An 11,862-nucleotide genomic window follows, 5' to 3' on the forward strand; every position below is an offset into this window, starting at 1 on the left:
GTCGTTAGAACATGGATTAGGCTACCAGACAGCAAGTACACAGTACTGCTGTCCAGAGCTAACAATTCTGCTTTTCCCCAGTAATAATAGTATTTTTTTTCCTTGAATTCACAATTTTTATAAATTTTTAAAAGTTGTTTTTAGGCTACTTAGCTTTTGTCTCAAACTACATACAGGAAAATTCACTTTCCATAGACCACTTAAAGAATCCAGCCAATATGATGCAGCCAAAAGCAAATCCCGGCACAAAGGAATATTCGTCAGTGGTTATGCATAGCAACATATTTGTAATACCAACTGTCCCAGGCAATTAAAGACAAGTCATTCTGTATATATATAGGTATGTATATATAGGTATGTGTGTATATATATATATATATATATATATAGGAATATATATATATATATATATATATATATATATATATATATAGGAATATATATATATATATATATATATATAGGAAAGCTCCATTGGAACTGCGGGGAGCAGTGCCAAGACATACAAAAGCAGCTGTAATTTCATGTCAGAATATAAACCAAACCATTAAAAGAATCACCGTAATTCAAAAATGGAAAGCCAGAGAGAAACCTTCAGCAGGAATTAAAAGCAATTTGGAAGAAAGTTATCCTCGCTGAAAAAGAGACTAATATTCAACAGAGGTGCCAACAACCATACAACATGAATATGACCTGGCAGATAGCAGAGATTTAGAAACCCATAAAAGCCTGTTAAGAGCAATTAAATAGAATTGTGTGTTGAGAGACCAGTACTAATGAGGAATTATGCCTTCACTCCAGCTTGTATTACCTTAGTAAGTATGCATATGAGACAGTGCATGCCTAGAGCAGTTATTTTGTACCCGTATACCTCAGCTGACTACAGTATTGAAAGAAATACATCCCATATTTTTACTTAACATTATACTCACTGTAACAAGCGAGTTACAGAATGACAGAAGAACCAGATAGGAATAGAGACCAGTGCAGGTAAATTACAGCCTTTCTGCAGTGCTGTTGCAATAGCCACAACAACAAACTGTGAATGACAAGGCAATAGAGTGACACCTATTAGTGAATTGAAAGTACTGAGAAGCAAGCTACTCATAAAGCTGTTCACACCTAAAGTTTAGATCAGCCTTTTAGGGCCCTGTGCTGTTTACAAAAGAGCAGAGACTATGCAAGCACTGGGGAGATTTCAGAGTATTTACCGCCAGGGAAAGGAACAAAACTAACATCCATTTCACTTTTAGCAGGGCTCTTCTACACAATGTTCTAGATGCAAATGCTATGACCTTCCAACCCCGTCCCCTCAATGGTGCATGCTCTTACGGTCTTGAGACATACATAAACTCTCAGCCACCACTTTCATGTAACAGTACAAGCCAAGCAATCCGACCGTGCCCCTATTAAATTGCATGTTTGTGAAACTGACCCTGGAAAGAGAAATTTCCTGATGATTACAGAAAAGAAACAAAAAAAAATCCTGATGATTACAAAAAGCTGAAAAGATCAGATGATATAACCTGGTTATGACCCATCTATTATTCAGGTGAAGTAATAGGGCAAAGTGTTACAATCACTAATACACTAATAGTTTCACAAAGGTGCAGCACCATCTCCTAAATACTTAATTTAGGTGTACAGTGAAATCAGTAGCTTGAATCTTTATCAGCCAAGGGAGACCAATGTCAAACACTTTGAGGAAGATTTGCAGAAGTGAAGCCTGAGGCAGCCTAACACTAGGCTGCATCTTGCAGACTTTTAGGTTAAAATTCCTAATAGCCACTTCACCAAACAGCAAAGATACTCTTTGAAGACTCAAATACATGTGTTCATAGTTGGATGGGGCTCACTGTTTCAATAGCTCTGAGACTTCACTAGCAGAGACCATCTCCTTCTCTCATGTGGACTTCCAACGTTGGGGGCAACAATCTCTTAATCAGCTGTACTTGCATAATTTCATCTAGATCACAGGGCTGATCAGTACTGGGTTTTCAGAGGGGTCACACTGGACTGTTTGGTCTCAGAAGGAAGATGGCTATCAGTACTCATTCCTCTTGCACTTTCAGAATTCAGTCTGACCTTTAGGTAAGGACTTGTTTTACAATCAGCTTAAAGGTTTGTTGTTGATTTTTGAATGTGAGTTATTTCTTCAAAATTCACAGCTCCACAAGTTTCAAGTTCAAAACTGGAAAGGTTTGAATACAGAAGTGTTAGAAGATTCATTGACTAAGTTAGTGTTTTGACAGTAGAAACAACAGCCCATCATGCAATTTAATAAATGTTTGCTTTACCCTTTTTGTTTAATTATTGGAGTAATAAAGCTCACCTTTACAGTTTATTTGAAGTACCTTTCAGACACACAATCCACACTACATTGTATGTGCTCAGAGGCCCCTCAAAGACAAACACATTCAACTATTGCACTACAAGCTTACTAGAAAAGTCACCTCTCAGACTTATGGTAATGACCAGAATATTACTGTTATTAGCAGTAAAAAACTACAACAGGGACTCACCATTTATTTTTTCAACTGGAATTTTCCACAGGGTATCTTGATGATGTTTACCGTTGAGATGTAGCACATTTTTCACTACTCAAATAATTAGTTGGATGACTTCAGTTATCAGAGGTACTCCAAAGACTGAAAAGTTAAGTTTAACCTGGTTAGAAAAAAAATTAAAATCGGAAAACTGGAAGTCTTTTAATATTAACCTACTTGAAATCTGTACTCAGGTGCTGACAAAGTTAAACTATCTTACTGATCCAAAAATGGAGTTCACATTGAATTGCTAGTGACCTCCAAAGACTGAAGTCCTTCCTTTCCTCTATTTCATTAGAAAATAACACATTTTCATAAAAATCAATAAAAATGGCATAAGCAAACTTGTTGGCTGCGTTTGTTAATACTGTATCGTAGAACACTTCTCAACTAAAATATAAATTGTCAGACACAGAAAAAAAAATGTAAAAGATGCTATTTTTATTGTGATAGTGCCAGAAAATTCCACAGACAACGGGGATTCCAGTCCCAATGTTTGATAAAAAGGCCCTTCAGCATTAGGTCACCTAGTGTCCTTCCTTCTGCTCCAAAATAATGTTGAATTTCCTTAATGTTCTGCAACACTGCATGCTCAAGTCAGCATGTTTGTCTGAAACCAACCTCCCAAAGTGATCACCCAGTCTGGAAAATATAAAGTAGTAAAAATTTATCAAGTTCAAGGCATGCTATGAACTGAATCATTCAAAATGTGTATTTCTAAGAGGGCTTCTGGGAATTAAGAGTCAGGTTTGAAGTCTTAAATATGAAAACGAGCAGCTCAGCCCTGGGCATAATTATAGTTATTGTTTATGTGCTTGCTTAGGCACATAAGTGAAAGTATGTTTTATAAATGCTTGCACTAGGAATTTCAGGCATTTTCCTCTTCCACTGTAATTACTGATGTAGTTGAAGTTCACTGCAGGACAGTTTGGAAGCTTCCCCGTGGGAGATAACGTCCTGCAAAAACAGTCAACCTGCAAAATAGGTCCTGCAAACATTCCAAGGGGAATTGATAGGTTTCTCTCACCATTGACTCCAATGTTATTTTGACTGATCTCGTTGCTTACAAGGCTGATCTTCATAAGGCAGGTCAGTCAGTCAGGACCATTAGTTGATCTGGATCTTCTCTGTCAGCAAAGAAACTACCCTGACAAACACAAGGTTAGTCCTTTGCAAAGATTAAAATGCAGGACCCTGTCTTGGTACTAAAGTGTTTTTTTTTTGTCAAGTGTCTTCTATTTGAGATAGAACTCTTGAACTTCTGGAGGAAGAATGAAGAAATGAGCAATACAAGTTTATAACACAAAAAAACACAAACAAAAAAATGTTTACTTCTATTTTTTTTTTTCCACCAAATGGGCTATTTAACATTACACAAAATAATCACTACTGATACCTACGCAGTGACTGAGAAACAGGATAACATTGAAGAGGGGATTCTGTACCATTATAAGATGTAATAACTAACTGACAGGTGATTAGGTTTATTCTACTTCCACGTGCTATAGCTAGGGAGAGGAAAACACTTAGTACATCAGTTACTGTGGTAAATGCATCTAGACAAAGATGTCAATCTGGTCAAGTTGGCTACAGAAGACTCAGGAATGGTGGAATTTGCCTTTTTTTGTGTCTTCAAAGAACATTTTGACAGATGTTCAATAGGAGGAGGAAAGGGTTACAGTGGTAACTTGAGAAATTTGCAGAGAACTGGCCAGTAGTATATCCACAAGACTGAAGAATGAGAATTTGAAACTTGTTTACATTCTAATACCTCTGAAACCTCCGCTTCAGAAACATTTCATATTTAGAAGCAAGGGAATCTGACCAAGTAGAATGCCAAAGGGGACCTCACTTTCCAAATCACGCAATGAAATAATAGCAAGTTTTAATGGAATTGCATTGCGCTGATGGAAGTGAGTCTAAAAGTGGGCTATGCAAGGCTGAGTTCTGACTTGCATTAGTGAACACAGAAGACAAAACCCATCACGTTAGTAAGTTACTGAAAAATTCCCAGCATGTCACTGGATGTGTCTATAAAGAGTTAGAACTGCATCACATGGAAAGAAAGAAGGTGGACCCAAAAAGGCACATGCTTTAGTAAGTTAAATAGAAGTGAAGTCTCAAGGAGTGATTCATTTTTGCTCCTGTTTGTTGCCTCCTCTCACTTTTATACCAGGCAAAAGGATTTTTGTCCTGGATTCTAAAACTAACATACTACTACTCCATTCCTTTATTAAAAAAATCAATTTATTCTGCTAGTCATATAAGAAATGATTTAATATTCACATAAGTGCTCCGGTCTGCATTTTCGTATCTGCTCCTGTAGCTTTTGTTTTGAAAGCATTCATGTTATGCAGTACAATGCTAAATCATAAGCACAGTACCAACCATGAATATTAAATAATGCTTTGAGTACTGGACATGGTAAAGAAAGATATATATTGAGAGGAAAAGGATGCAGACGTTTCTCTTCACCATTAGGTTTCAAGTACTAAGACTTCTTGCCTTTGTAAACATAATATTCAGAAATAGCATTACAACAGAACAGATAATGAGGATTATTGTTCTGGTCATTATCTGGAAGTGCAGTATGGGAGTAAAATGGGAAAGAAGGTAGGAAGAAGAGAAAGCATGCACAGACCAAGATCACCATCTAGTGACAGAATTTTTGCTTTGCAAAAGGTGTACTTGAATATTAGATAAGTTTCTGACTTAGAGAAACAAGCCATCCAATCCTTTTACGGTAATAACACTAATTTAAGGACTATGTCTTCCTTTAGGAGTAGGAAAAAAATTCAGAGCATATGATCTGGTGCAGCGAAGTACTTAATATGTTATTTATTCTCTCTGCTTTAAAAACAAGGTAAAAATATCTTTCCTTGAATTTAAATTTCTTTGAATTTGAAAGATATCTACAATTTATGTGTAGAATGATAAACTTATCTTGCAGAAAGGAAAAACAATTAGAAAACCTGCCTTTCAGATTAAGCTTTTGCCATCTATCCTCTTTTCTTATTGCACTACCTTTTTTCCCCTAGTCCTGGCTCCTTTTCACACATTACAAAGGTTTCTATTTCTATTCTTTCTAACCAAGCATATCCTAGACTTGGCCATCCCATCTGTTTCCCCGCTTCTCCATCACATCTAGGTCCAATGTTTTTCTTTCCAAGGTATTCTATAGCTTGTGCCACTCGAACCATCTTTACCCTATCAAGGTATTTTCACCCACATTCAGCAGGTCTGTCATGTCACTGTCCAGCAGACATTAGCTTCTCAAACACCATTCTGCTTTATCCCTACTCACTCAAGTTACTTAGCTGGTAACAGGATTAATCATGGTTTAAAATAAATATTTTAACTCTCTAATTTTGGCATGCCAACCAACGCTATCTGTACCTTGTACTTCCCATCCACCTCATCTCCATGTAACTGTTTTCTGTTGTCTTACAACAGTGTGCAAGCGTTAGTGTGCTTAGTGTGCAAGCTTAGCGTATAACAGGGAAACAGTCTGTGAGTAAAGCTCGAGGCTATCCAGCCCCAGGAACAGGGCTGCACACCTCTCCCAGGTGATGGCTCTTCAAAAACTAGGCAATGGTTTATGCTGAGTAGTATGTGGACAAAAAGATTTAATTCCTATGACGTGGAAGGAATTGACTAAAAGGAGGGACTACACAGCTTTTGAAAAACAAAAGCATGTGTTACCTTCAGCTGTGAAAGCACTGAGGAAAGAACAAATAGTACAGGCAGAAGCATCCATTCCTTCATGGCCTTTTTTTTTTAAACAGGACCAAGGGCTTTTCACCTGATAGTTACGCACTGTGCAAAGGGATAGCTTTATTTTTGGAATGCTTGTGTTGAAATACACTACTTGTTAAATAGGAAGCTGTATTCACAGACAAATGATTACTCTGGCTCCCCTTCTACTGATAAGATTTTAAGCTGTATTCTACAACAATAGTTTCATTTAGCTTTTAACATTTTATAAAAAAAAATTGCTACTGCCAATGTTTATCACTTCTGGAATGTTAGTAATCAGTGTTGTTCTATAACCTGTCAACACAGTTGGGCTGATACATGCCGTAATTGATTTGGACAAAAGGAACCTATTTCAAAAAATCCTCTAAATAATTGAAATATGTATCCTATTTTACAGTTGAACATAGGCTCTACTCACACTACACTTCTGTGCCCAAATTTACTAGGAATACTTACAAAAAGAAGCCACAGGTATTATTCTTAAAGAGAAGGGTAAAAATCACAATTTACACAAAGCATTTATATCCACTATAAGAGTTCAGGTAAACATGGACAAATATGTATATATACACACAAAAAATTCCATATGATATTTACATCTACATATATGATATCTTATACAAAACATTAATGTGCAGTCTTACTCTGGTAACATCCACCTTGGCAGGCTAATTAGTTTTGGTATTGAAAAAATGAAATTATTTCTCATGTGTCAAAAAAGTAAATTTGATTCCAAAACCTTTTTTTGTGAAGCAGAACAAAGAGTAATGGCTTAACACCACTGCCCCAAAACAAAACTTCCCATAAAGCAAGAAAGCCTGTTCTTCAGGAAAAGATACCTCTTAAAAATAAATCCATTTAATTTTTCAGAAAGGAAATTGTGTCCTACCTAACCGGTTCTGAATGAGCTACTTTGGCACATTGGAAACTGCACCTGGGTATCATTCTTCCCAGAGAGAGGGCCCCAGTTTGGGAGCAGGGGTGTCTTACATTGGAGTAGCTCTGGCACTCACGGTCCTCCCAGTTCCTGACATGGATGTGGCTCAGTTTTTCCCCACAGGCATCCCACAGCAGTATGGGGCAGGCAGCCAGGAAACACTGCAGCTTTGAGGCATCCCTGCGGTCAGAAGAACCACCCAAAAGGTGCCCAGCTGCTCTGCAAAGGCACTTAGCCCACGCAGGGTACAAATTAAAGTAGCTACTTTCTTCTAGCAGTTACTGTGAAAGTTTATGCTTTTGCATAATATTGTGTCATATTATATACAAGGCCCTCAAGTTTATGATCAGAAGAACTCAGGTATTTTGAGTCTTCTCCTCCAGACCAATTTCAATTCTTGTGCCTCCACCCTCTGCAAGAAAAGCTTGTCTTGAAAGCAACATTATCTTACAAATAATAAAAACAACAACAACAACAAACACTACTTTAAGCTATAGCAACCTTTTAATACTCTCCTTAGCCCCTTAAGCTCTTCACAAGAAATTAGCTGTTGTAATGCAGTCTGTAAAAGTAGTAATTTCAGTCTGCATGGAAAAAAAAAGATTTACCGATTGACTTAATATAAAGCAAATAAAACCATATCTTATTTAAGACAGGCATTACAAAGTTTACATTATAACTTGTCAAAATAGCATCTCCAAAAAGGAGTAATTAATACACTTATAGTGAATTAAGCTTCCTTAAAAACAAAATGCATGTGACAGAAACAGGAACAAACAGCATCTTTATGCTTCAGCAGGTCAACAAAATAAACTAGGCAAAAACACTTGCATCATGTTGACTCAGTATATTTTTTCCCCAAATAGTATTAAATTGCTAGCTGACAATCTGATGAACTACAGAAAAATCAATCTTTTTTTTTTTGTCACCACTTCTAAATTATGCATATCCACTTGCATAAACAAATCCTTATTACAGTCACAGAAGCAGGTGCTCAGATTCCGTTCTAACTAGCCTTTTACATACATTTCATTTACTCCAGCATTTTTTCCCCCCATATGCTAAAATTTAACCAGCAGATGCAGAGGCTGGAAGTATTAAGACCATGGAGGAGGGGAGGAGAAATTAAAGTCTTACTCACACCACATTAGTCTTGTGCCAACATAGGTCCCACTAACGGTTTTCTTATATTTATGAAGCAGAACTAAGATGCTTGCAGGAACACACCATTACAGTCTAGAGGAATATGCGTCACTCAAGTATTAATTTTAGCTTTATTTTATGTATACATTGGTACATTTAAATTGGGTTCACAGAGCATAAAACTTTTGTTACCAGGGTGTGACGGATGTACCCAACTCCTCAACACAACTAGTGGTCGTTTGGTTCAGTCTCTGAAGGAAGTAGATGCCTAGACCCTGACTGGGCCATTCACTTCTTTAATTCCAACCTGTTCATCAAAACACCCCCATAGGAAGAGGTGACATGGTGTGCTTTGATGTTCAGGAGCTCGGAAAGCAGAACATCGATCACGCAATTAACACAGGAATAGCAGGAGTGTTAAAACCAAGACCAGTTTGTCAAGGAGCAACGGCAACTGTATGCACAAGGAGTCTTATGCTTACTTTCTCCATCCTTTGTAATCTGACTACCAGCAAGTCACCCTATTCCATAAACATGATGGCCTGAGTGAGCTTATTTACTAAGCAGCAGGCTGCACAGCAGTGATCTCCCCTGGAGCTGGGATGCCTCTCACAAATACTCCTCAAGGTCGAGACCCCTTATCAACTACACATCTTTGGTAAGCAACTGACACTGTGCATAACTCGTACCACTGGAAATAAGATCACATATTGGTAATTTGGATGTTAAGCCTCACTTTTACAACATTTTACTTCAATAAACCATTTTTGCTATACTTTTCGTGGTGATTCTTTAAACAGCTTAAACTTTGCCCATGACAGTGCATTTCATATGAAAGTTGATGCGTGGTTTTATTATGAGTTATTTATCAGCACATGCAATAAACTATGAAAAGTTACTGAAATTATTTTAACAGAAATTTTTAATCCAATAAATGAGAAATTGTTTGACTTGTAAATTTCATATATAAGGCTGCTACCAAACATTTCCTATCACACACAAAAGATTAAAACTACTTAAAGGCTCTTGAAATCTTACAATTAGAATAGAGTTTCCATTGTGCATCCATACCAAAGTATAGAAGAGAAAACAGTGCTAAAAAATGTTTTACTTTAAATAACAGTCCAGCTGTTATTGCTGCTTTTCAAAGAACCTGGAAGTATATAATGAAAACAAAGCTAAATAGTTAAATGGATGTACTTCGATCATTACCGCCAATATAATGAGAAAGTTAGCTACCAAAGGTTCTCAAAAAATTTTTTATTATGTACATAAAGAGAACTGTACACAAATAGGGAAATAAAAAAAGTTGCTTTAAAATGAAAAAGTAATGATCAAATACAGTATTCAGACCTTAAGTGTCACCCACTAGTCTTATTTTATTTTCTTGTATTAGAGCTATTACACGAACATGCAGTATGTCCACAATTTAAAATGAGCACCTTTTTCAAAGACATAGTCCTGTACGATGCATAAGTCAACTGTTTGCTTATGTCACTCCTCTCCTTCACTGTTCTCGTTCTGAAACTCAAGACAGCAATGCCTAGGTCACGATCCTTAGCTCAGGTAGCTTCAACAAGTGGAAACAAGAACATTTAGTTCTAAAATGCAAACTGACAGAATGCTTTCTATCCACAAAACAGTTTATGGAGAGAGAATCTGCATTGTGCATGATCTACTGTTTAAGTCAAGCTTTATGAAAAGTGTGTGCATCAGGGCACAGTTTTTTTTTCCATGGGCTAAATGGATACTAATTTTGCCTTCTCCATTTTTAAAGATTTTCAGACTCACATTTCTGACCCCTCCCTTATTTGCTCTGCCAAATTGGGATGGTCGTAACAGTGGCTGTATTTGTAAAACTTACAGTACAGCTGTTGCAGTCCTTAGTATAGATGTCAAATACTTTATCTATTTTACAGTTAGAAAAAGGCTAACTATCTTAAGTGGATTCTGTAAATGTTTCTAAAGAATTATTTGCTTTTCTATATATTGCCACAGTCAAAAGTTTAGTTACATAAATACCTGGTTATCCTCTGAAAACAACAAAAATGTTAAGAACTTTTGAAACTGCATTATATGTATATAAATTGAGCACATTTTAAACGGGTAGAAGCCTTAAGCCAAGTTATCAAGTTACTTTAAAAGACTTGAGATTTTTAGCTCTGATAGCTTCAACAGTATACGTTATAATGATGGATAATCTGGAAACATATTGTACAATGGTGATATTAAGTAACTTAAGTTAGATTTCAAATTAAAAGAAATGTCATTTTTTAAATGATCGACTGTTTCTTCTTTCGAAGTTTCCCTTCTTCACTTTGCCTTAACACTTCCTTTCCAAATCACAAGAGAAGAAACGCAAAAGGACATATTGTCCATTCCTTTTAACCACTAATAAATCTTAGTAGTATTCATGAAGTAACTTCATGAAGTAACTTCTTAAAGTCTTCAGTGGCTACAATGAACAACCAGAAGCATGGAATAAAAAATGTGTTCCTGAAACAAAAAGCTTCTCTACATCATTTATTAGACTTCAGAGTAAAATTGTACATCACTGCAGACTTGAGACATCTTGGTCATCACATTTAAACTTAATGCACAAACTGTTTTCAAGTATAACTCCGGCCACAAGTTGGAGGAAACAGCTTGCTATTAGCACACAATCTTTCTTACTTTCAAGTATCAAATGGTATGTACTCAGATTAAAGTCTACTTTCTATGACAACCTTTTTTTTTTAATCAAAGTATGTGCAGTTAAGTACGCAAAGTGTCACCTAGCCGAAGACTTCCTTGCTGTAACAGAGTACAATACTTCTCACTGAACTTACAGGCTACAAAAATTGACTTGTAATCCAATACATTTTTTCAGCTATGTTACATTCACCTATACGCAAAGAACACTATCTTTCTGAAGCAACAGCTGAGGATTTAAACAGCCATTTCCATTTTGGGCTGCTTCCAGTCTAGACATTAAAAAAAGGAACCACTCAAGAGGTATTCTGCCTATATGTATTTATGCATATATATGTTAAATTCTGGTGACAGTTCAAGTAAAGTTATGTTCTAGCCTTTTTTTTGTGTGTGTGTGTGTGTGTGTGTGTGTGTGTTGTATTTTTCAAATCGAATTTTTCAAATTTTTGGTTTGATTTTGAATTTCAAAATTGAATTTTTCCAATTGCTGATCTTGGCAGCATACCTTATAATATGGTATATATGCTAGCAAAATCAGCAATTTTTGACAAATATTGCTGGCACAAACAGCTTACACCCTGTCCTCTGCCTATGACTGTTTATTTTCACAACACGAACTTTTAAGTCAGGAGATTTAAAAGTGTGATCTAAAAATGACTCAGCTGACTCTGATGCAGACATCAGAATTTGATAGATCAGCTTTAAAACATACAGCTAAGCCATGACCAGCAGTCAAGAAAATGGATTTTGATAAATCTGGATTGTCAAGTTGATTTACTTAATCTGAAA

At 36.3% G+C, this 11,862-nt stretch overlaps 1 protein-coding gene across 1 annotated transcript in view; it reads left to right on the forward strand.

Moving 5' to 3' along the window:
• The window catches only part of LOC118254735 (CLIP-associating protein 1-like), a 30,622-nt gene extending 21,467 nt beyond the window's left edge, over nt 1-9,155 (forward strand). Inside the window, exon 3 of the mRNA XM_035560257.2 lies at nt 8,578-9,155. Within this exon, the coding sequence (XP_035416150.1) occupies nt 8,578-8,584 (7 nt within the window). The 3' untranslated portion in view covers nt 8,585-9,155. The remainder of the gene's footprint in view (nt 1-8,577) is intronic.
• The last annotated feature ends 2,707 nt before the right edge of the window (nt 9,156-11,862 follow it).

Source organism: Cygnus atratus, chromosome 2, assembly GCF_013377495.2.
Source record: "Cygnus atratus isolate AKBS03 ecotype Queensland, Australia chromosome 2, CAtr_DNAZoo_HiC_assembly, whole genome shotgun sequence".
NCBI lineage: Eukaryota > Metazoa > Chordata > Aves > Anseriformes > Anatidae > Cygnus > Cygnus atratus.